Here is a 26,346-nt window from a genome sequence, read left to right on the forward strand (position 1 = left end):
CATGATAGAAACAGAAGAAGGCTGAAACAGTACTATCGTATACTGGCTCGCACTCTCATGAAGATGGCAGACATGATTTGATACATACTGGTTTGTTATATCTGTTCCATTCGAATTATTTTTTCTTTTTTTTCTTTAGAGAAATATAATGGGTGTAGTTCCATCTGAATTAGATGTAGTTATTGAAGAAGATGAAGACGTTTGTAATCATCATTTAGATCCAAACAACCAGATAGAATGGGAACCAAACAATGATCCGTCTTTGCAAGATGATATTAATGTGTTAAATTCAAACACAAACACACAAGCCTCTACACAGCATCACGAGGTGTTGGGAGGGGCGACACCCTCGGGGGAATGTTTGGATTTTTCGGAGGTGGTGGGGGTCATGCAGAACCAACCGTCAACGGCTGACCAATCAATTTCAAATGAGACCCAGAGGGGTGATGGGGTAAATGTCTTGAGGAGGGAAACATTCAACAATATACAACTATCCAGCGTTTTAACTTTTCCTCAAAACAACGATGTAACAGATTACGCCACATTTTACCGCGGAGTCTTGGGGAGCCTTAAAAAGCTGACACAGATGGTAACTAAGGAAGCTAGACCCGGCGATATCATTCAATTGGAGTTATCCGGTGAAAGTGCAAATCAACACACTTCATTTACATTTCGAAACGATGCCGGGGCTGTGATGAATGCTTTTCAAGATGTGTTAGATCTGTTGGTACAATCAAACGTTGAAATATTGAACGATGAAGAAATACAGGTGATGGTCCAGGTGATACATAACCCTCGAGGTGGTGTAAGAAGAAAAATCGAAACCCTTTTGGAACATGAAATCCACAGAAAAAAAGCTCGTTATCTTTACAATCCATTAAACTCGAATAATCAACTATGTTTTGCCATTAGCCTAGCAAGTCTGTTACATCCTGAATTTACAGATAGCCAGGCTGTGGCGGAGACTGAAAAAATACAGAGAAAAGCGGGCTTAGACGAACAGACTTCCGTCACTTTCAGTCATATTCGTGAATTTGAAAAAGTGGTACGTCGTAAAATTGTCATACTGTACAGAGAAGAGGGCCAACGACCCCTCTCACGGTTCGAGACGGATTACCCAAAATCAGAAAATCCGTTGTATCTGTATTTATCTCAGAATCATTACAGCGGTATCATTAACATTAAAGGTTTTTTGTCAAAACCGCACGTTTGTCACTACTGTTACCAAGGGTACGACAAACCCGACAGACACAAATGCGACGGCTATTGCTTGGTCTGTACACAAAACGGGTGTGTAAAAATAGAGGGGAAAACTGTGCTTTGCAGGGATTGCAACATGTGGTGTCGTTCTCCTGCATGTCTCCTCAGACACAGGGTAAAACACCGGGTTATGGAAAAACTCGTCAGCAACTGCGATCGGCGAAAGAAATGCCTTAAATGCAACCTATTTTACGATGTACCTGTGGCTACAGGTATCGCTAAACACACGTGCCCTAAGTTAAAATGTCAAATATGTAAAGAAGAGCTACCTCGCAGTGACTCAGAGACACCTGAAACACGACATCTTTGCTATATACAACCCCAACCACGTGAAGTAAACCACAATGATAATATCATATTCTATGATTTTGAGACGTTTGTCGATGACAATCACACTCACATTCCCTTTCTAGTCTGTACCAAGACGCTGCAAGGAGAAGAGTGGTGTGCTTTTGGACTGGATTGTGTTACAGTTTTCCTCAATCATTTCAGGAAACCTCGTTATCTTAAATCTACATTTATAGCCCACAATTCGAGAGGATTTGACGGTTACTTGATTCTGAGAGGCATGGTACGGCTGGGTATAGCACCCTTAATTATCATGCAGGGGAGTAAAGTTCTCTGTTTTAAAGACCCTGATTTTTTGCAAAAATACATTGACTCGCTTTCCTTCCTTACCATGCCGCTTAGCGCTATGCCAAAAGCGTTAGGACTCGGTGATTGCTGGTCCAAGGGGTATTTTCCTCACAAATTTAGTTCGGAGGAACATTTAAATTATGTCGGAAAATACCCCGCAATCAGCAATTACGGTGTAGAACGCATGACACCTGTTGAACGCACCAAGTTTGAGACGTGGTATCAAAATGAGAAAAGCGAGGTCTTTGATTTTCAAAAACAAGCGGTACACTACTGTAAAAACGACGTCAATGTTCTTCGTGAGGGTTGCATCAAATTTAGAGCCGAGTTTACGAGCGAGACGGGTGTTGACCCCTTCTCCCGTATCACCATAGCCTCGGCCTGCATGAAGGTGTTTGTGACTAATTTCCTCGAGCCGCGTTCTCTAGCCATACCTTCCCCGGATAACTACCGAGGGTTGTGTAAAAAATACTCACACACCAGCATCCAATGGTTAGAATGGGAGTCGCATCGTCGTGGTATTTTCATTCAGCATGCTTTAAACAAAGGCGAAAAACAGATGGGGGCATACTTTGTGGATGGGTTTGCTATAATCGGTGGCAAACCATTCGTCTGGGAATTTCAGGGGTGTTTTTATCACGGATGCCCGACGTGTTTCGAACCCGGTGCTGTATGCCCTTTGACAAACACACCGTTCGAGGAGTTGCACAAGGCTACCGAGAAAAAAATGAAAGCGTTAAAGCGTGACCACAAGGTCAACATCATCGTCATCAGAGAGCACGAGTGGAATGAAATGAAAAAATCAAATCCTAGGGTAATAGACTTTCTCAAAACACGCAATTACCCCGCACCTCTCATGCCTCGAGACGCTCTTTATGGAGGTAGGACAAGCGCCTTTTGCTTGAGGCACACGGCGGGTGAGAACCAGCGTGTATTGTATGAGGATGTCACCTCTCTCTACCCGTACGTCAACAGCGCATTTCCTTACCCCCTGGGTCATCCTGTCATCATCCACACGGATTTTGACGATGTTGGAAACTATTTCGGTCTGGTCAGAGCCGTTGTTCACCCTCCTCGAGGTCTCTATTTCCCTGTGCTACCCTACAGAACGGTCAAGGGTAAACTAGTGTTTACACTTTGCCGCACATGCGCAGAAAACAATAACCAGCAGGAACCCTGCGAACATGATGAGGAAGGAAGGGCATTGGCGGGAGTCTGGGTCACGCTCGAATTCAACAAAGCTTTACAGTTGGGATACAGAGTCGGTAAGATTACGGAGGTGTGGCACTTTGAAGAACGGAGCGAAACCGTTTTTACGGGTTATGTTCAAACTTTCCTAAAGGGTAAGCAAGAAGCTTCAGGGTATCCCAAAGAAGCCGTCGATGCAGAACGCAGGGAAAAGTACATTCGTGAATATCGTGAAAATCAGGGAATACAGCTGGATGCTGAAAAAATCGAACCCAACCCTGCCAAGAGACAAATGTCAAAACTCTGTTTAAACAGCCTTTGGGGAAAGTTTGCGGAGAGGTGCAATAGAACTCAGACCACCTTGGTGAGAAAAAGTGAAGTATTTTTCGACTTTGTATTTTCAGGAAAATATCAGGTTGAATATTTTTCCTTTCTCAACGAGCAAATTGCTATGGTGCAATGGCAATACAGTAAAAACAGCGTGGTGCTTCCCGGTAACACAAATAATGTATTTGTCGCTGCTTTTACCACCGCTTACGCACGTTTGAAAATGTACGGTTACCTAGAGGGGTTGCAAGAGAGAGTTCTTTACACAGACACCGATAGTTTAATCTACACGGTAAACGAGGGGGAAGTTTCTCTGGAGACGGGGTCCTATCTAGGCGATTTGACGGATGAGTTGGGAGGAGACAGCATTCACGAATTCGTCTCCGCCGGTCCAAAGAGTTATGCCTACCAAACCCTGCAGGGTAAAAAAACTGTGCTGCGTGCCAAAGGAATCACTCAAACCCGCGAGTGTTGTGAGAGGGTCAACTTTGACAGCGTTAAAGATTTGGTGGAGGGCTATCTGGAGGAAGACAAAACAGGTGCGATCTACACCCCTCATCACCAAATTGTTCGTGATAAAAGGGGGTTCCTTTTAAATAACTCGTCTTTCGAAAAAAAGTTTCGAGTGGTGTATGACAAAAGACGTCTCTTTCCCGACGGGAAAACTTTACCTTTCGGGTATTAGAGAGGAAATGGAAAAAATGGAACGAGTAGACTTTGATCCCAGATTTCATACACCTTTTTCATGCCTGGTTGTAGGACCTAGTGGTTGCGGAAAGACTTTTTTTGTAAAATGTGTATTGGAAAATTGTGAACACGTCATGAATTCTGTACCCGACAACATTGTGTGGATTTATACATCTTTCCAACCCATGTATGCTGAATTAAAAAAGATGAATAAAAAAATAAAATTTGTTGAAGGACTGCCTGATTCCTTTGAAGATGAAAACTTGTTTCCGGACGATCAGACCCATTTGGTGATTTTGGACGATGTTATTTTTCAAGCCTCAAATCACCCCGAAGTGGTTAAAATTTTCACGCAGTATAGACATCATAGAAATATGAGCGTTATGATGCTGACCCAGAATGTTTTTCATCAGGGAAAATTTTCACGCACCATTAGCTTAAACTGTAATTATATGATACTGTTTAAGAATCCGCGGGACAGATTGCAGATTAACGTGTTGGCACAGCAAATGTTCCCCGCACAAAAAAGTTTTTTCTTGGAAAGTTTTGCGGATGCTACTTTGGATGCTCATGGCTATTTATTGGTCGACCTGACACCTTTCTGTCCAGAACAATACAGAGTGAGGTCGGGCGTGCTTCCGCACCAGTGGCCCGTTGTCTACGTGCCAAAAACATAATGTCAAAGCGTGTAAAGAGGAACGGTCCCATGTTAAAAGCTCTGTACCATGCCACACCACAAAAACGTCGAGATATTCTGAGTCACGGCTCACCAGACTTTATCCAGACGCTGTGTGAAATTGCTTTAAACATTCTGAAGGGTAATGTGCCCTTATCACCGTCTCAATTTGCTCAGCTTAAAAAACAAAAGAAAATCATCCGACTGCTGGCTGATAAAAGGACTGGACTGAAACGCAAACGCCAGACTCTGATGAAACAGTCGGGCGGTTTTCTTCTACCCTTACTGGCCACCGTCGTACCGTTTATAGGGAATCTTATCGGTGGATTGAGCGGAAAAGGTTGAAGATGAAAAAGGCTCAAAAATTGTTTCTCCTATCCCCCCAACAATTAAATCGTCTGACTCGCCCGGAGCCGACCATCAGAGACTCGGCGGAGGATGATCTAGATGTTAAAATGAGAGCCGTCTTAAACGAACCCGGAATGAATCCTCATGAAAGAATAAAAATATACGATACCCTGCTGCAGAGATATCTCGGCCTGTTGAAGCAGGGGCAACGGGAGGAGAAAAGGATGACTCTGACTTTACACAAGGATTTGCGGGGTGAACCATGGAATGACTCTGAGGATAAACCGGAGGATAAACCAGAGGATAAACCGATGGATAAACCGGAGGATAAACCTCGGAATACTGGCGGGGGGTCAAAGGATGTCACGATGATCGAAGTTCTGAAAATCCTCCCCCGACGCGACCGTAACAACGCCGAGTACATTATGAAAAAATTATCCGAGAATGATAAGGGGTGGACCTCTAAAGGAGAGTTTGTTCAAAACGGTACACCGGTGCAGGGATCTCATATGATCGATTTACTGAAACACCTGATGCAACGGTCCAAAAATCCACAGACCCGCACGCCTGAGGGTTGGAGAAAATTTTTAACAGCGTTGACGGAGCTAAATGTCCCCACATCGACCATTCATAACCCCAGAGCACGAGATCAATACAGATGTCTGAAAGCGGATGGAGAGTTTGAATCAGAATGGGTGGAAAAAGAAACATTTCTATCCCCCGAGAGGAAAAGAAGAGGTAGAAAAGTGACATTGTCCCCACATTGGTTAAACCTTGAATGAATGATGACAAAACTCTTGTTTCAATAAAATGTTTTTTTATTCATCAAACGCAGTGTGTACAGCATTTTCATTTCAACGGTTCAAAAAAGTTTCTAAACAACAGACGTCTTGTACGCCACAACGACTACTATTATTCTTATTCGTGCTAGTACAACATTGAATTTTTTTAACCAGGGTATATGCTTCAAGATCATTTTTTACTACATCATCTGTGTATAAAGACAAAACTTGTTCAAAAGACAGTCCGCAAAATCGATGGTGCAGATAATAAACGCAGTGTTGACCGCACACTGTGGACAAAGGGTGTTGAAGCTGTAGGTTGTGGTACAATATACGGTCAGAACGATTTTCCAAAAAGTTCAAGATGCTCCGAGGGTAGTAATCAAAATCGGGAGAAAATCCATAAGAATCAAAAAAAGTGGCGGTCCCATCTTCCTCCAGAGTCATCGATAACCAGTGCTCCCCCGGTCGATGTCCTTCGTGGGTGTTGACGATAAAGTAGGAGGGTGGGGTAAAGGAGCGAGTCAGTGAGGGGAGTTGGTCGGAGGCCCATACACCACAGAAAACATTCCCCAACACTCGTCGCAGAAGCTTCTCCAGTTGATGGTTATTCATCTCCGTCGTCAATAATAATCCACCAGCACTTGTCGTTTGGAATCAATTTCCAAAATAGAATCGTAACATGCGTAAACCACAAGAGTGACCGTGTTGGGTAAGGGTACTCTGAATCTCATTTCCAACCTCAAAGTGCCATTAGAAACCCGAGACAATGCGTCGCTGTCCTCTCCCGGATTGAGATTGAACTGTTGATGCACAGAGGTAAATCTTTCATATGCCTCCCTGTAGCGGTAAACATGTTGTAAAACTCTCTGACCGAAGCCCCCTGGTTAAATTGCGGTTGGAAAGCTTTGGAGGGAATTTGTTTTCCCGCGTGACAGAGGGTGATGTATTCTGCGTTAAAATGCTGGAAATTAAAGGGTGAGAGATCTCTTCTTCCTGTGAAAGCTTCATGATTTACCATACCCAAAACAATGTATTTAGGCATCGTGCCCAAAAACAAATTTTCTTGGGTGCATACTCTGGAATTTTCAGGGATAGAGTAGGTTTTCACGCTGACCCGTGACAAAGGGTAGAGTGCGTTTCCTTTGAGTAAGGCCGAGGCGTGCCCCAATCGTACGGCCGGCGAAACGGTGACCTTTTTTGTGAAGAGAGAGGCACCCAGCACTTTCAGACGGAAAGTACCGTCCGCAGCCCCTGTGAGACAAAAGGCGTCGCTGGCACGCGTGAGTTTGATCCTCAGATCCACCGAGTTGAGAAGGAGTCTCTCGCTGAAAAGAATGTCTGCGTGGAGGGGTCCTAGTAGCTGAACCTCTTTAGATTCAGCCGTGTAACCGGCTCTGATGTTGAGTCCTTTGTTTGGTCCGTTCGCTGTTTCTATAGAGTCTATTGAGCCGCCGGTGTCTTTGTGGAATAACCCGGCTGAGAATTGACTTCTGAGTGTGGCTTCAGAATAGTTTAGTAGCGTTTCAATTATCGCCCTGTATGGGTGTGTGGCGCTGGATTGAGAAATCAGTCTTTCCCCGAGCATAATGTCGCATTGGCTGAAGATGGTGTTTAGAGGATAATTGATGAGACCCACATTGGCGTCGTTTGGGATATTTGATCCATCGGCGCGGGTAATTTTAACCCGCAGGTAAAGTAATGTGTCATTCAGATCCAAGTACTTTTCACCTTCTCCTGGGATGAAAAATTCAATAGGACCCCCGTCAGTGATGGCGGATAGCGGTAGGACTTCTGTGTAGGATTTATCATCGATAGACATCTGAGTCATAGGAGCTGAAAATAAATCCAGCTCGGCCATCGTGCATTCGGCCGAATTTTGATGTAAAAGAGCCATCTTTTTTCTTTTTTTTTTAAAATATATCGTGTGAGGGAACGACGGTCCTTCTCTTTGAAAACCTTTTACCGACTGATTTTCTTCTCCCCAGATGACGGCGTTTTTTACCACTCGTTGAGAGACGTCGTCCCGGGGGTCTCTTTCGGGGTTGTCTAGCCAGGACCATTATTCCTCCTGATCCGTCTTGTACCCCACTACCCATTTTTCCAACGGCATGACTGAATACGTCGGAAGCGATATTTTTTGCCGCTGTTTTAAGATGAGGTTTGACCAGGGCAAAACCTCTTTTCACCAGAGGTGATACAAAACGAAACAACCTGGAAAACACGGAGCCTATCCCACGCCCGTACATCACAGGTGAACCTGTGAAACCGGGGAGGGAACCCCCCACCTGGCTTTCGTAATAACCCACTAAACGTAGAGGGTCGTGCATGGGTTGACTCATTCTCATTGTTGTTGGTTTTACTTTCTAACGGGTCTAAAGTGGAGCTTCGCGATGGTCTTTCCAAAGGTGAAGTCGACGTATTTGTTCTGATCAGATTTAATCTCCACCCTGATGTTTTCAATGTGATTTTTCGAGACGGGTAAATAGTAGGCGGGGTTAAAACACTTGGTGACAATCTCACCGTAAGCTCCCTCTACACTCACGATTCTCAAAAGAGGAGCATAAGCGTCGCCTACTATCTGAGGTCGCACCACGTCACTGTAACAGTAGAGATGGTAGAAACCGGCGTTTATATCCGCGGGATAGGGGGCCGACCCCCGGTCAAAGTTGATCCACTTTCCAGGTTTCACTCCCATGATGTAAGCCAGGGAAGGGGAAAAACGAAAATGAGTTTGACCCCCTGATTGATAGGAGATTCGCTTTTTAACATCGTCAAAGGCTATCCTCACATCGTTGTCAATTTTTTGTAAAGATTCATTCAGTTCATTTATGAATCGTGTAATGTTCTCATAACATCCCCCTCTCAATTCTTGACGGTAAACTATCCCCATTCCAGGATTGCTTTCAGGTCCCACCGGTGGAGGTCTCTTTAGCCATTCATAAAATGCTCCGTTAGAAACATTATACCATGAGCGAGGGTATGAAATCTCTGTTAAGGCCACCTCCCATGAGCCTGCTAAATCTATATGTTGACTTAAATCTATCTGGTAATGGGAACTTTTGTTTTCTTTAAATACGTTGAGGCTGGCGTTGGAGGGTAAGGTGAGGTAAAAACCCTCGTTGCAGGAATGATCCATAATGCTCGATGATCTTTAGACTGTGAGGCTCATCAAAGGCATCAGATTGTTTTATACATTTGTAAGGAGGTCAGCGTCCACCCAACTGTTGAATTTTTCGGGCCAGTTTTTCCAGTGCACTAGAACTTGTTTTTTGCCACCGACCGTACGTCGTTTTAGAATTTCCTCCACATGATAGCGCTTGTCCTCGCTCTCTTTTACTTTCTGCAACTCGGCTTCGTAAAAAGAACCCTCTATTATTTCACCGTCAAAATCTTTCAGTCTGTATGCCGGGGGAGATCGATGGAGACGTCGTGTTATTGTAAACACCTCGTCTGTAAAACTCTGTTCATATTTTTTATCAAACACTCCTCTCACTTTGGATATTCTCACCATATCTCCCGTGGCAAATTTGTATTTGCGTTTGAATGCTGTGAATGAGCCGTAGAGATTCTCAAACACTTGAGGGGTATTTTCCAAAGTCACATCCACCGGTTTCATTTTAATACTGCTGTGATATCCGTGATTGTAGCTTTTTACCAAGTCTTGTAAGACGTCTAGGTAGCGCCTGGTGTTGTTGGCTGTAAAATATCTCCACATTCTCCCTTTCAGAGTACGATTAAATCTTTCAACCACCGAAGCTTTGAGATCGCTGGCCGTAGAAAAATGTACAATATTGTGTTTCTTCATCAGAGCTTGAAAACTCTTGTTAAAAAATTCTTTTCCCGCGTCGGTTTGGAGTTTGCGAGGAATCTGACTTTCCCCCAACACCGATTGAAACGATTCAACCACCTCCACGGACGTCTTTCTCCTCAAAACCCTCACATAGGCCTTCTTGGAAAATACATCTATGACCGTTAATAAATAATTATAACCGTCGTTATATTCAGCCAAGGCTTGCATGTCACAGAGGTCGGCTTGAAACTGGGTTAAAGGTCGCGGGACAAAGACTCTGTTTCTTGGAAAATGAATGCGAACCGGTTTATGGAGTGTATAGGCGTCCTGTCCCGTTAAATATTCTTGAACTTTTTCTTTTGTGACACGTTGCCCCGTTTCATCCTGCACAGCTCGACGGAGTCGATCTACCCCTCCAAAACTACCCGGGTGTGCGGGTGTATAGTATGCTTTTTCCATAGCTTTCTCCATTGTGGAAAGACAAAGAGAAATGAACTCGTGTTGCTTGGTACACATTTCTTTTATTCATTCATGGAAACAACACAATGAATCTAAAACAGTTTGTTTTTATTCATTCATGGACACCACACAGCGAATCTAAAACAATTTTTTTCTATAAACTATAAACTATAATCAAGGTTTGATGTAAAACAGGTATACCGTAGGTGAATTTAATCGCTTCGTGCAGTTTTTGTAGTTCAAACAAAACGTTGACGGGGATGTCGCATCGTAGACGATACATCGACATATCAACAAACAGAGCATATAAAATGAACACGTGATAAGGAGAAGGTTGAAAAGACTTTTCTTTAGACCATTCCTTCAAAATTGTTTCAAAAATGTCAAAGTCAAAAGCATGAGAGACAACGGATTTCCAGGTAGCTTCCCAGGTAGGCTTAGAGCGGGCATAATCAAGAATAATTTGTAGTTTTTGAGGTTTGTCTCGTTTTAGAACATACGCTTCCATCGCGTCAATCAACGGGTAAATAACAGCGTGGTTCTCGATAGAGTTTACAAGTTTTCTCCAATAATTACCCATCTTTTTTGTAATTATTCCAACACTCTGTCACCATATCCAGATGTCTCAAAATCGTTTCATCACCCCGTACCAACTCGTTGTACACGTCATCTATGGCCCACCAGACATTTCTCTCAGATTTCAGTTGAGACAGCAGAGAGTCGGCGTAGGATTCGACCCTTGAATCCTCAGCCTCGATGCGACGAAGCATCAGCAAGCGTTGAATGGCTTGAATGAATTTAGACGTACGCAGAGTCTTGATGAGTCCGTCGTAGTTGTACAGGAGAAAGTCCTCTTCATAGGGTTCCAGGCACGGGTGGTTTCTCTGGCTCGGATGGTTCACCCGACAACCGTAACATTCGCTCTGCCTGAACTGGCGGATGGCCTCGTTGAGGAGATGAAACACGGCCGTTTTCACCGTGCTGGTGAAAAGCAACCACTTCCCCCCATCGGTTTCATCATCGATGTGCAACGGGGGGTCCAAGAGTGACAGGGATGGTGACGGGGGTGGTGGCGGGGACGGCGGAGGTGTTATGATGATCAGGTCATTCTCCTTTTCCTCCTCCTTCCTATCGTCATCTGGCAAAGACTGCGTAGCGTTGTCGGTTTTCACCCCCCATCTGCAGAAACATCTGCCGAAGCGACACGTCTCATCGTCGCTCACCACCTCCGATCCAGCCGTCGTTTCAGGAGGGTTAAAGATCTCGGCCATGTTTGCTTCATCAGTCGTGTTTACGGATGGTTTGAAATCGTCCTGTGGTATAAGACGGGTCTTTACGCGTCTGATGGTCTTGTTTGCCATTTTCTTGTTTGAGATCCGTGCGTTCAAAAAAGGGAGCCAATATGGTCTGGTCGAAAAAAAAAATTGCAGGGTGGGGGTTGTTTTTATAGGGAGGGTCGAAAAAAAAGTCTCGACCAATCAAACTAACGCTATGATTTTCAAAGGGTATTGGACGAGTCGGAGGAGGGGGTGTTTCCTTGAAGGTTATTGGTTGAAACTGAAGCGGGGGAGGTCCTTTCGTCCTCCGTCGGGGGTGTGGTCTCAAAGGACAACTTTCTTCTCGTCGTCAGCATGTTTTTCCATTGTCGACTGCTTCGGAACAAGTCGTTTATTTTCTCCTTCATCGACGCCATTCGCTCTCGCCATGCCACGATGGGTACGACCACCAACGGTGTAAACACCCCGCATTCATCGTTGAAAGACTCCAGGGAAAAGACATCGGGCTCGGTCCACTGAGCCGTATAGGTACCGGTGATTTTTGGAGCACGGAGACTGGCACGTAAAAACCAACGACCCGAGGCTGAAGATTTCGTCTCCCAGGTAGCGCTGAACAGAATTCTTCTCTCATTCAACTCATCCATCGTCGGGTAAGTAAACAAGCTTCCTTTTACGCGTTTATCCACCGGTGAAGGATCACGCCACAGGAAATCGGGCATTGCCAGTCTTAAAACTTCCCAATCCACGGTAGATAACGATGAAAATATCGAGAAAGGGCTTCCGTCTCTTCTTTCTTTTAGCTGAAATAAGCAGATATCACCCATTTCGTATCTGAATACAAATCCTAAAGATCCCTCCATCCCGTACGCTTCCAAATCCCATTTCTCACGCAAAGATTCGGTCGGCGGCATCTGAATACGATTTAGAAACACTCGACTTTTTTGCGGAGCGTCAATGTAAGTTTTATTATTTTTATAAATCGAAACAGGCGTTTCACTAATCATGACCGAATCGAACAAAGTCTTTACGCTAACGTATAAAGCTCCAAATAATGACTAAGCCTTACACCGCCCTTTTGTACCCCTCCTCTGCGTGTGTGTGTGTGTGTGTGTGTGTGTGTGTGTGTGTGTGTGTGTGTGTGTGTGTGTGTGTGTGTGTGTGTGTGTGTGTGTGTGTGAAGTGCGTGCGTGTCCACATCTCCACACGTAACATTCCCAGCCATCAATACATCGAAATCTGGAAGTTGTTTCAAACGATCGTAAACATTTAAACTATCAAATATATGGTCACATGCTGCTCAGATGACATTGCTTTCTTAAAAAAACTGATCCCTCCTCTGTTCCCTGTCAGGTCTTAACTCCACCCTCTTCCTGGTTTAACCACTCCCACCGCAGGTCTTAACTCTGCCCTCTTTCTGTTTAAAACTCCACCCTCTTCCTGGTTTAACCACTCCCACCGCAGGTCTTAACTCCACCCTCTTCCGGGTAAGCCACACCCACTTGACCTTGACATTTGAACCTGACCTTTGACTTTGACCTTTGACTTTGACCTTTAACCTTGACCCCTCATAAATCATTAACCTTTGAACTTGACCCCTCATAAATCATTGACCTTTGACCTTGAGGGTCATAAATCATTGATTTATGGGGGGTCATAAATCACTTTTGACTAAAGGTAGGGACTTAAATTCTCTCAGGTGTGCAGTCGTATTTGTAGAGGGAGTAGAGAAGGGGGCTCAGCATGCAGCCTCGTGGAGAGTCGGTGCTGAGGTACAGGCTCCATGACATGTGGCGACCCAACTGCACCCTCTGGGGGCGGTTGGATAAGAAGTCCTTAATCCACATGCAGATGGAGATCGATAGATCCAGGTCTGACCGTTTGGACACCAGTCTATCGGGTATAATGGTGTTAAATGCCAAACTGTAATCCACAAAAAGCAGCCGCACGTAGTTCCCCCCGTCTCCAGGTGACCCAGGGAGGAGTGTATGGCTGCGGCGATGGCGTCCTCTGTGGACCTGTTGGCTCTGTAGGAAAACTGGTGTTGGTCGAGCTCGGGAGGGAGAACTGAGGCAATATGGGCCTGTACCAGCTTCTCGAAGCACTTCATGGCTATAGGTGTAAGTGCAACTGGACGGTAGTCATTCAGGCAGCTGACGGAGTTCTTCTTCGGCACTGGGATTATTGTGGAGGTCTTCAGGCATGATGGGATGACCGCCTGAGAGAGGGACTGGGTGAAGATGCGTGGCGCAGTGGAAGAGTGGCCGTGCGCAACCCAAGTGTCCCTGGTTCAATCCCCACCTAGTAACGACCTCGTCACGTCCTTTGTGTCCTGAGCAAAACACTTCACTCTTGCTCCTGTTGGGTGCTGATTAGCGCCTTGCATGGCAGCTCCCTCCATCAGTGTGTGAATGTGTGTGTGAATGGGTAAAAGTGGAAGTAGTGTCAAAGCGCTTTGAGTACCTTGAAGGTATAAAAGCACTATACAAATACAACCCATTTATCATTTATTATTATTTACATGTCATTTGTGGAAATAAAAAAGTGGAAAAAAGGCTTTTTAAATAGCATTCCAATTAGACCAAGAGGTTGAACACCCCCAACATGATGTTCTGTAACATCTCAGAGCAGGGAAGTCTTTTATCAACAACTGCTTATTTGAAGTCTTGTAGAAGTCAACTATGTGTGCAGGGCAAGGTGAAATGCAGTTATGTCATCTTCTTGTCAATAACACACACATCAAACTTTTGTTGCTTCCTTATTTGTCATTATTCAAAGCTGATTGTAATGTGTAGCAGCGGCAGCTAAACTCAATGTGACAACGTGTCATAGTTACGTCAGTCAGCTGGAATTAAAAATACAAATAGTTGTGACGTCAGTCTAGAATCTTCACGGTCCTCATGGATGACATAAGAACCAGTACTAAAAAAGTGGTTCTTGGTATACATCTCTTATCTTCACCACTAAACCTTTGAAATATGCTGACATATGTGCTGCTAAAGGTAAATAAACAGTAGCCATATTGAATGTTTGCCTTCATTTGACCATGTGAGGTTAGGAGGACGGCCTCTAGGTCACATGGTTACACCCCAGCAATTACACTGTTGATGATTGATTTTTAAATGGTGGTGTTAAAAAGCAAATATATCTCCATCTTTAGTCATAAATGTGGCCCCCGGATGAACATGTGTCACAAACATTGTATTAGAGAATATGTGGATGTTGTGCTTACTTGGACTGTGATGCAGCTGTGAGGACTCAGGTGGTTTGTCTTCATGCTCTTCAGTCTTCACAGAGACAACAGTCAGTGGAAACTTGCGGAGATCAGCCTCCTCCTGCCCTATAGGACACTCTCCCTCCTCTTCCTCTTTGAAATAAGGGGGCTGTGGATCCACCTCGTCCCCTTTAAAGTGTGAGGGCTGTGGATACTCTAAAGTCAAATTGTTCCCCTGCAGATGAGGGAGACATTCTTCTTGGTGTTCAATCAGCTGATGGATGTCTACAGGACACAAACAGAACACATTTTAACTCCTACAGGACTGCCTCAGATAATTACAACATTGTGATGAAGTCCTTTATTTTATGTAATGCAACTAGAAATATGAAAATGTCATACATTCTGGATTCATTACTCACCTACTGAAATATTGCAAGCCTTTTATTATTTTAATATTGCTAATTATGCCATACAGCTTAAGAAAACTCAAAAATCCTATCTCAAAAAATTAGAATATTTCCTCAGACCAAGTAAAAAAAAAGAGATCAATAACAGCAAAACAAAATCAGACATTTTAAAATGTAAATTAATGGACTCAGTACTTGGTTGGGAATCCTTTTGCACGGATTACTGCATCAATGCGGCGTGGCATGGAGGCAATCAGCCTGTGGCATTGCTGAGGTGTTATGGATGCCCAAGATGCTTCAATAGCGGCCTTTAGCTCATTTGCATTATTGGGTCTGGTGTCTTTCAGCTTCTTCTTCACAATACCCCACAAATTCTCTATGTGGTTCAGGTCAGTGGAGCTGGCAGGCCAATCGAGGACAGTAATGCCATGGTCAGTACACCAGTTACTGGTGGTTTTAGCACTGTGGGCAGGTCCCAGATCATGCTGGAAAATTAAATCATCATCTCAATAGAGCTTTTCAACCGATGGAAGCATGTAGTGCTCTAAAATCTCTTGGTACACAGCTCAATTAACTGTGGATTTGATGAAACACAGTGGCCCAACACCAGCAGCTGACATGGCTCCCCAAACCATTGCCGACTGTGGGAACTTCACACTGGATTTCAAGCAACTTGGATTTTGCTCCTCTCCAGCCTCCCTCCAGACTCTAGCACCTTGACTTCCAAATGAAATACAAAACTTGCTTTTGTCTGAAAACAGGACTCTGGACCACTCTGCAACTGTCCAGTGCTTATTTTCCATAGCCCAAGTCAGAAGCTTCTTCAGTTGTCATGAGTTCAGGAGTGGCTTGACCATGGGAATACAGCTATTGTAGCTGTATCTGTTGAAAAGCTCTATGGAGATGATGATTGAGCAGCAGCGTTGGCCGCGCCCGGGAATATTTTTTATTCTACTGAAATGAGATTTTCTTATTCAAAAGGGGATAGCAGGTCCATTCTATGTGTCATACTTGATCATTTTGCGATATTGCCATATTTTTGCTGAAAGGATTTAGTAGAGAAAATCCACGATAAAGTTTGCAACTGTCGGTGGTTAGAGAAAAGCCCTTCCTCTAACAGAAGTCGCAGACGATGACGTCGCAAGTGTGGGGGCTCCTCACATATTCACATTGATTTTAATGGGAGCCTCCAACAAAAAGTGCTACTAAACGACAATTTCCCCAGTAATTTGAGCGAGGATGAAAGATTCGTGTTTGAGGATATTGATAGCGACGGACTAGAAAAAAAAAAAACGCGATTGCATTGGGACGGATTCCGATGTTTTTAGAGACATTTACTAGGATAATTCTGGGAAATCCCTTTTCTTTCTATTGTGTTGCTAGTGTTTTAGTGAGTTTAACAGTACCTGATAGTCGGAGGTGTACGTCCACGGGTGTCTTAACGCCAATGTCTCAGGGAAGTCGGCGGCAGCTTCATGGACGGCCCAAGCTCAGCTTTTCTCCGGTAAAAAGCGACTTTTTAACCACAATTTTCTCACCGAAATCTGCTGGTTGACATTTGGTCTGGATTCATGTTCGCTTGACCGCTGTGATCCATAGTAAATTTTCACCTCCAAGAATTTTAAACAAGGATTCACCGTGTGTTTGTGTTGCTAAAGGCTAAAGCTTCCCAACTCCATCGTTCTACTGTGACTTCTCCAATATTAATTTAACAAATTGCAAAAGATTCATCAACACAGATCTCCAAAATACTGTGTAATTATGCCGTTAAAGCAGACGACTTTTAGCTGTGTGTGCAAGTAGCGCTCATACTTCCTAAAAACGCATGACGTCTTGCGTACACGTCATAATTACACGATGTTTCCAAGACGAAACTCCCGGGAAATTTAAAATTGCATTTTAGTAAACTAAAAAGGCCGTATTGGCATGTGTTGCAATGTTAATATTTCATCATTGATATATAAACTATCCGACTGCATGGTGGGTGGTAGTGGATTTCAGTAGGCTTTTAACCCCCAATTCCAACTCTTCATGCTGAGTGCCAAGCAGGGAAGTAATGGGTCCCGTTTTTATAGTCTTTGGTATGACTCAGTCAGGGTTTGAACACACAACCTACTGATCTCAGGGCGGACACTCTAACCACTAGGCCACTGACTAATAGACTCAAGAACTCATTTGTCCCACACACCATTATACTGTACAACTCCTCTCTGGGACGGGGGGCGGGGGGTACTAGGATGACAGGGGATGCAAAACATTAACAGTGCAATACGTTTTCATAACATGGTCACTACTGCCTACTTTGTCTTGTTATATTCTTATTTTACTGTTATATTGTTATTCCCATTGTTTTTATTCTTTTTGTAATATTTCTCTATTTTGTTTCCTTTTAAACCCCCATTATTTACTTTTTACTTTTTTCTTTAAATTGATCTCAACTCTGTACACTGCTGCTGGAATTTTAATTTTCCTGAAGGAACTCTCCTGAAGGAATCAATAAAGTACTATCTATCTATCTATCTAGGTCGATGTAGTCGGTGTTGTAGTAGGTTAATGGCTGCACCAATATGAAGAAAATAACAGGTCAGTATAGCTTTTACAGACATATATAACTTGTCAAACCTGCCAGCTAGCAGGCTAGGTTTACAGCGTCAGTTACCATGGTAACTGACTCTGACTTTGTCTCACCTCTCTTATTTTTGGAGGTAAAACACTCGAGCTTTGCATACTCAGGACTTTGCACTTAACCTGCTCTCTGGAATATTCCCCGATGACTGTGTGAGTTTTATGTAAACATGTTGATACACATTGTTACAAACTGAGAGGAACATCAACCTCTCATAAATATTGTGTGTCTGAAACTGTCTCGTTTTTATGAACAAGATAAAACAATCAGTGCATCATCCTCACATGACAATTCATCTTCCTATAGACAATCTATTAAATAATAGTGTTATTAATGAAATATAAAGCTAGTAAATATGTGACAGTAAGAAGTAAACAAACCTGTTCTGTGTAACACAACTTGATGTTTGTGTTGTTGTCGCCCCTTCTCCTCTTTTGTTGGACAAAGTTCCTCCTCGTACTCTGCTATCGTTCTTTTGCACATTTTCACACAATCACAACACTTTACACTCACACTTGATCTCTGCTTAGCGATGTGTTTTGATCACTTCCGCCTCTCTTTGTTAGCAGCTAACAAGCTAAGCTAACTGGCAAGCTAAGCTAGCTCGAGAAGCATCAAAGTGCACTCGGAATAATACAACCGGATGCAAACAGTTATTAACGATGTTTACTCTATCTAATAGAGTCTAATAAAGGACATATATGTGTACATGGAGGCACAGATTAAGAACACTTCTTCTTCTTCTTCTTTTGTTTTTATGGCGGTTGGCAATCAACCTTCTGGTGTGCATTACCGCCACCTACTGTAATGGAGTGTGGACCGAGGTGGATCCCTACTCTATATTCTTTTACTTAACCCAGTGTTTTTTAAATATGTGTATATTGCTTTATATCCTATGTTTTCTGAATGCAATCCTAATATATCTCCCACTTCTAACCTAATATTTTCTTTTGCTAACTTATTTTCCAGTATTTCTCTTTCTCTATTATATTTCCTACATTGTATTAAGACATGGTCAACATTTTCTATCTGGTGGCAAAAATCACACAGCCCTGTAGTATGTTTGCCTATCAATTTTAGTGAACTATTTAGATATGTATGGCCTAATCTCATTCTAGTAATAATGTCTTCTTCCTTCCTATTTCTACCCCCTCCTCTCATTACACCTACTTTCCTCTGGACTTTGTAAAACTCTCTACCTTTTGTTTCCTTATTCCAATTATCCTGCCACTTTTTATTGTGTTCTATCTTAATTATGCTCTTCACTTCTTCTTTACTGTGCTTAATCTCCATGTTTACTTCTGTTTTAGTGGTTGCTTGTTTTGCGTATCTATCAGCTAACTCATTTCCCTCAACTCCTACATGAGCAGGAACCCAGAGAAATGTTACCACACCTCCCGCTTTATTTATTCTGTAGATTGCCTGAACTATTTCATAAACTATATCTTGTCTTGTTTCTGATGTTATGTTTTTTATGCTCGTCAATGCACTGCTGGAGTCCGAGCACACGACTACTTTCCTAGCTTTGTTTTCCTCTATCCAGTTAACTGCCATATAAATTGCTACCAATTCCCCCGTAAAAACAGATAGTTTATCACTAATTCTTTTATTCAACACTATATTTCTCTGTGGGATAACTGCAGCAGCTCCTACTTTACTATTTATAGTTTTTGATGCATCTGTGTATATCATAATATTATCAAAAAACATTTCCTCAATCCGTTGTTCTATTTGGTAACTATTTAAATGTCTATTCTTCAGTAACTGCATGTCTACCTTTGGGTTTTCATACATCCACGGTGGTATTGCAGGAATTGGTACTGTAGGGCTCACTTTAATATTGTCAATTTGTGTTTTTTTACATATATCTCCTATTATCCACCCAAAACTATTCATTTTTTTCTTCCCTTTTTCTTGGCAATTTATTAGCACTTGACGGGTTGGATGTCCTTGCTTGGATCCTTTTAAGTTTGCCCAATAAACTGCTGAGAGTTGATCTCTCCTGATGTCCAAAGGTTTTTCATTCATTTCTACTTGTAATGCTGCCACTGGAGTAGATTTAGTAGCTCCACAACATAATCTTAACGCCTGCGACTGGATCCGGTCTATTTTCTCAAGTAGAGTTTTTGAAGCAGATCGATAAATAATGCATCCGTAGTCGATAACAGACCGAATTAAAGTGATATATATTGTTTTCAATGTCAACCTATCAGCCCCCCAATCTTTACCCCTCAAAGCCCTCATTATATTTAACACCTTTTTACTTTTCTCCACTATCTTGCTGATGTGGGTTGACCAGTTAATATTTTTATCAAACCATATTCCTAAATATTTAAATACTTGTACCTCTTCTATGTTTTCTCCATAGAGTTTTATTTGGAGCTTGTTTTGTACTTTCCTCTTCGTAAAATGTATGACTTTTGTCTTTCCAACAGAGAATCTTAAACCCCAAGCCGTCCCCCAGTCTTGAACATTATTTACCGCTTTTTGAATCTTCTTTTCTATATAATTTGTATTTCTACCTCTCTTCCACATCACTCCATCATCAGCAAACAATGCCACCTCCACTAACCCTTCCACTTCACTAAAAACTTCATTTATCATGATGGAAAATAGTACTGGACTTATTATACTCCCTTGTGGGGTCCCATTTTCCACTTTGTATTCTCTACTATATTCATTCTCTATTTTTACTAATAATGTTCTACTTGTTAAAAAGTCTTTTATCCATCTGTACATTCTTCCTCTAATCCCAATCCTATTTAGTTTCATCAGCAACCCCTGTTTCCACAACATATCATACGCTTTCTCTATGTCAAAAAATACCGCAATTATACTTTCTTTATTTATTTGTCCCTTTCTAATTTCCTCTTCCAGCTGCACTGCTGGGTCATTTGTGCTTCTTGCTTTGCGAAAACCACTTTGGTAGTTTTTTATAATTTCTTTTGACTCTAAATAATATATTAATCTTTCATTGATCATTTTTTCCATTACTTTGCCCAAATTTGAGGTCAATGCAATCGGCCTATAATTTCCTGCCTCTTCCGGATCTTTCCCTGGCTTGCATATTGGAATTATTACAGCTGTTTTCCACTCATCTGGTAATTTTCCTTCTTCATATATCCTATTATATAATTTCAAGACCACTTCTTTGCCGATGCTACCTAAATTTTTGATCATTTGATAACTCACCAGGTCTTTCCCTGGCGTCGTATTTTTAACTTTTTTTAAAATTCGAACCATTTCATCCAAAGAAAATGTCATATCCATAGTGTTGATAAAACTATTATCGTTGTCTTCCTTCATTTCCTCAATATTTACACTAATTGTTTCTTCTCTCTTTTGTTTTTCTACATTTCTCAAATTATCATTAATGTGCACTTTAACAAAGGTTTTTGCTAAAAGTTCTGCTTTTTCTTTATTTCCTACCACACTCCGCATTCCATCTTTCATCACATGATTTTTATGTTCTTTTCTGACCCCTGACATTCTCTTGATCATTCCCCACACCTGGCTTAAAGGAGTAGTTCTATTTAGTGTTTCACAAAAAGTTCTCCAATGGTGTTTTCTTGTTTTTTTAATAACATACCTTACTCTAGCTTGATGCCTTTTATATTGGATCATGTCTTGGAAATTATGTGTTCTTCTCAATATTCTAAATGCTCTATTCCGTTCTTGTATTGCATCTGTACACTCTTGTGTCCACCACGGCACTATCTTCCTTCTTCTCCCTATACTATTCCTTGGTATGCTCTGTTCGGCTGCTTCTATTATGCACTTTGTAATATCTGTATTTAATTGTTCAATATCTTGATTTATATCTACTTCCTTTAAAGTTATGTCGGTAATTTCCCTAAATTTCTCCCAATCAGCATGATTATACTTCCATCTTCCTTCTATCCTAGTGCTTTCTGTCCTATGATTTATGTTTATGTGAATGACGATTGGATAGTGATCACTTCCCATTGTGCTGTATTTATTTACTTCCCACTCCACCTTTCCTGCTAACCCTTGTGACACTAGTGTTAAATCTATTGCTGTTTCTTTACCCGTGACGACATCTAACCTTGTTCCCGACCCATCATTCACACACACCAGTTCTTTTTCCTCCAAAAGTGCTTCCAATGTATCCCCATTCCAGTCATCCCTTTCACCCCACATTGTGCTATGTGCATTAAAGTCACCACACCAAATAATAATGCCACTCCAGTGCTCCATTATTGTTTCTAGTTGGTGAATTTCTAATTTCTTGCATGGATTATAGGAGTTTAGTACTTTGTATCTTTCTTTATTATTCCATACTTCTACTCCTACTATCTCTAGTTCTTGTTTTACTTTTAATATTGAATAATGTATATCTTCCTTAATAAATATGGCACATCCTCCTCCTTGCCCATCATTCCTATCTTTACGTATCGTTATATATCCTTTTATTATAAAGTTTAATTTTGGCTTCAGCCATGTTTCTTGAATACATATTATATGTGGTTTATTTTTCATATTATTAATATATCCCTTTAATTCCTGTCCGTTTGCTATCAAACTTCTGGCATTCCACTGAACAATTAACATGGCGTTGGATTGTGGTAACATGACTCGGTCTCGTCTACTCTCTGTAGCTCACCTTGCACCTGTTCCCAGGATAATTCTTTTAAATTTAAAAACTTTGCTGCTGCTTTGACAATTATTTTGATTTTCTCAGTCTTGTTTCTAGCCTGTTCTGTACAATTTATTACATAAGCCAGGAATACAACTAGTTTGTCCATGGAAATTCCTGTATTTGCTGCCTCTTGTTTTTTATTTCTTGAACTATTTTCACTTCTGTCCTGTTCCGCACTTTCTTGATTTCTTATTTTAACTGCCTCTGCGTATGTAATATTTCGTTCAACTCTGATTTGCTGTACTTCTGTTGCCTGTTTTCTTATGATGCAGCCCCCATACGCTGCTGTGTGATTCCCGCCACAATTACAACACTTGACCTGTTCATTTTCTCCACATTGTCCATATTCATGCTCCCCTCCACACCTTCCACATCTCATTTTAGCATGACACACACTAGCTATGTGCCCATAGCGTTGGCACTTGAAACAACGTACTGGGGGTGGCACGTAAGCTCTAACATAGAAGCTTAGATACCCAATCATGATTCTCTCTGGTAGGACCTCCTCTGCAAATTGCACTAGCACGGATTCGCTCTCAGTCTTTTCACCGTTCCTAAATGCCATCATTCTTTTCATCGTAGTGACAGTTCCTCCTTTTATTTCTCTTTTCAGATCATCTAAATTTTCTCCTCTTGGGATTCCTGTCACGACTCCTCTTGCCCCCTTTCGTTCTCCCACTTCGATTTTTTCCTTTATTATTTTGTTGCACAGTTTTTGCAATCGGATTGCTTTGTTCTTTTGCTCTCCATTTTTGCATTTAATCAACAGCCGTCCGTCCCTGAGCACCTTCGCTATCTCCACCTCTCCAATGTCCTTCTTTAATCCCTTAACCAGTGTCATCAAACTAATGTCATTCATATCTTGGTTTGATTTAAATGTATAAATTATCTTATATTCATCCATCATAACCCTTTTCCTCTTATCAACCTCTTCATCGTCTTCATGCACTCTTTTAGTACTCGCCTTTCCTTCACTCCCTCCTCTCCCCTTCTTTCCTCTCTCCCCTCTAGTCCTATCCATTTCCATACTATCCTCATACATCCCGTCACTATCCCCTTCCATCTCGATCCAGTCACAAAACAGCTTATGCTCAACCGCCAAAACAGATTTAGATACTCTTGCCGCCGCCAAATTCACTCCAAATGTTTGGTAGTTCCGCGTCTCTCCTTCCGGACCTCCTTCCGCCGACGTCCGTCGCTCCTTCCCGCAGATTAAGAACACTGAACTGCAATAACGTCTTCAGCGTCAAACGCCATCTTTCTTTATCCTCGCCGTGTTTGGTTCGCGCGCAGTGTTGTCAGATCTCGCGAGAGAAACAAGTAACCAGATATTTTCCAAATCTCACGAGAGAAAAAAGTAAAAACAGATTTCCACTCCCGTAAAACTATTTTACTATGTACTAATTATCCATTCATCCATCTATTTTCTACCACTTATTCCCTTTGGGGCGCTGGTGCCTATCTCAGCAACTTATTCTGAAAATAAAAGTAAACTTGTCCATTTCAAATTTTCAAAACAAAGACATAAAACTTATTTCCGTAAAAAATATTCAAATATTCAACAATGTATTGAAACCACATTAGCTAAGGAAAGAAAAAAAGACACATAATAAATATCACACTCCATCCATCCATCCATCATCTTCCGCTTATCCGAGGTCGGGTCGCGGGGGCAGCAGCCTAAGCAGGGAAGCCCAGACTTCCCTATCTCCAGCCACTTCGTCTAGCTCTTCCCGGGGGATCCCGAGGCGTTCCCAGGCCAGCCGGGAGACATAGTCTTCCCAACGTGTCCTGGGTCTTCCCCGTGGCCTCCTACCAGCTGGACGTGCCCTAAACACATCCCTAGGGAGGCGTTCGGGTGGCATCCTGACCAGATGCCCGAACCACCTCATCTGGCTCCTCTCGATGTGGAGGAGCAGCGGCTTTACGTTGAGTTCCTCCCGGATGGCAGAGCTTCTCACCCTATCTCTAAGGGAGAGCCCCGCCACCCGGCGGAGGAAACTCATTTCGGCCGCTTGTACCCGTGATCTTATCCTTTCGGTCAGGACCCAAAGCTCATGACCATAGGTGAGGATGGGAACGTAGATCGACCGGTAAATTGAGAGCTTTGCCTTCCGGCTCAGCTCCTTCTTCACCACAACGGATCGGTACAACGTCCGCATTACTGAAGACGCCGCACCGATCCGCCTGTCGATCTCACGATCCACTCTTCCCCCACTCGTGAACAAGACTCCTAGGTACTTGAACTCCTCCACTTGGGGCAGGGTCTCCTCCCCAACCCGGAGATGGCACTCCACCCTTTTCCGGGCGAGAACCATGGACTCGGACTTGGAGGTGCTGATTCTCATTCCGGTCGCTTCACACTCGGCTGCGAACCGATCCAGTGAGAGCTGAAGATCCCGGCCAGATGAAGCCATCAGGACTACATCATCTGCAAAAAGCAGAGACCTAATCCCGTGGCCACCAAACCGGAACCCCTCAACGCCTTGGCTGCGCCTAGAAATTCTGTCCATAAAAGTTATGAACAGAATCGGTGACAAAGGACAGCCTTGGCGGAGTCCAACCTTCACTGGAAACGTGTCCGACTTACTGCCAGCAATGCGGACCAAGCTCTGACACTGATCATACAGAGAGCGGACTGCCACAATAAGACATTCCGATACCCCATACTCTCTGAGCACTCCCCACAGGACTTCCCGAGGGACACGGTCGAATGCCTTCTCCAAGTCCACAAAGCACATGTAGACTGGTTGGGCAAACTCCCATGCACCCTCAAGAACCCTGCCGAGAGTATAGAGCTGGTCCACAGTTCCACGACCAGGACGAAAACCACACTGTTCCTCCTGAATCCGAGGTTCGACTATCCGGCGAAGCCTCCTCTCCAGTACACCTGAATAAACCTTACCGGGAAGGCTGAGGAGTGTGATCCCACGATAGTTGGAACACACCCTCCGGTCCCCCTTTTTAAAGAGAGGGACCACCACCCCGGTCTGCCAATCCAGAGGTACCGCCCCCGAAGTCCACGCGATGCTGCAGAGTCTTGTCAACCAAGACAGCCCCACAGCATCCAGAGCCTTAAGGAACTCCGGGCGGATCTCATCCACCCCCGGGGCCTTGCCGCCAAGGAGCTTTTTAACTACCTCAGCGACCTCAGCCCCAGAAATAGGAGAGTCCACTACAGATTCCCCAGGCACCGCTTCCTCAAAGAAAGACGTGTTGGTGGGATTGAGGAGGTCTTCGAAGTATTCCCTCCACCGATCCACAACATCCGCAGTCGAAGTCAGCAGAACACCATCCGCACCATACACGGTGTTGATAGTGCACTGCTTCCCCTTCCTGAGGCGCCGTATGGTGGTCCAGAATCGCTTCGAAGCCGTCCGGAAGTCGTTTTCCATGGCTTCCCCGAACTCTTCCCATGTCCGAGTTTTTGCCTCCGCGACCGCTAAAGCTGCACACCGCTTGGCCCGTCGGTACCCGTCCACTGCCTCCGGAGTCCTATGAGCCAAAAGAACCCGATAGGACTCCTTCTTCAGCTTGACGGCATCCCTCACTGCTGGTGTCCACCAACGGGTTCTGGGATTACCGCCACGACAGGCACCAACAACCTTGCGGCCACAGCTCCAATCAGCCGCCTCGACAATAGAGGTTCGGAACATGGTCCACTCGGACTCAATGTCCCGCACCTCCCTCGTGACATGTTCAAAGTTCTCCCGGAGGTGTGAATTGAAACTCTCTCTGACAGGAGACTCTACCAGACGTTCCCAGCAGACCCTCACAATGCGTTTGGGCCTGCCAGGTCGGTCCGGCATCCTCCCCCACCATCGCAGCCAACTCACCACCAGGTGGTGATCGGTAGAAAGCTCCGCCCCTCTCTTCACCCGAGTGTCCAAAACATAAGGCCGCAAATCCGATGACACAACTACAAAGTCGATCATGGAACTGCGGCCTAGGGTGTCCTGGTGCCAAGTGCACATATGGACACCCTTATGTTTGAACATGGTGTTTG

General features: G+C 43.4%; 2 protein-coding genes across 3 annotated transcripts in view; one reads left to right on the forward strand and one right to left on the reverse strand.

Moving 5' to 3' along the window:
- Positions 1–4,326, forward strand: part of LOC133545298 (uncharacterized) — a 5,030-nt gene extending 704 nt beyond the window's left edge. For both annotated transcript variants that reach the window (XM_061890728.1, XM_061890729.1), the window contains exon 4: positions 1–4,326. This exon is cut by the window's left edge and continues 47 nt beyond it. In XM_061890728.1, coding sequence (XP_061746712.1) covers positions 149–4,096 — 3,948 coding nt within the window. In that variant the 5' untranslated portion in view covers positions 1–148 and the 3' untranslated portion in view covers positions 4,097–4,326.
- The window catches only part of LOC133545367 (golgin subfamily A member 6-like protein 6), a 224,427-nt gene extending 206,018 nt beyond the window's left edge, over positions 1–18,409 (reverse strand). Inside the window, exons 1-2 of the mRNA XM_061890871.1 lie at positions 18,061–18,409; positions 14,663–14,929 (exon numbers count right to left, since the gene is read on the reverse strand). Of these exons, the coding sequence (XP_061746855.1) occupies positions 14,663–14,929; positions 18,061–18,163 (370 nt within the window). The 5' untranslated portion in view covers positions 18,164–18,409. The remainder of the gene's footprint in view (positions 1–14,662; positions 14,930–18,060) is intronic.
- Between the last annotated feature and the right edge of the window lie 7,937 nt (positions 18,410–26,346).

The sequence above is a fragment of the Nerophis ophidion genome, linkage group LG28, assembly GCF_033978795.1.
Source record: "Nerophis ophidion isolate RoL-2023_Sa linkage group LG28, RoL_Noph_v1.0, whole genome shotgun sequence".
Taxonomy (NCBI): Eukaryota; Metazoa; Chordata; class Actinopteri; order Syngnathiformes; family Syngnathidae; genus Nerophis; species Nerophis ophidion.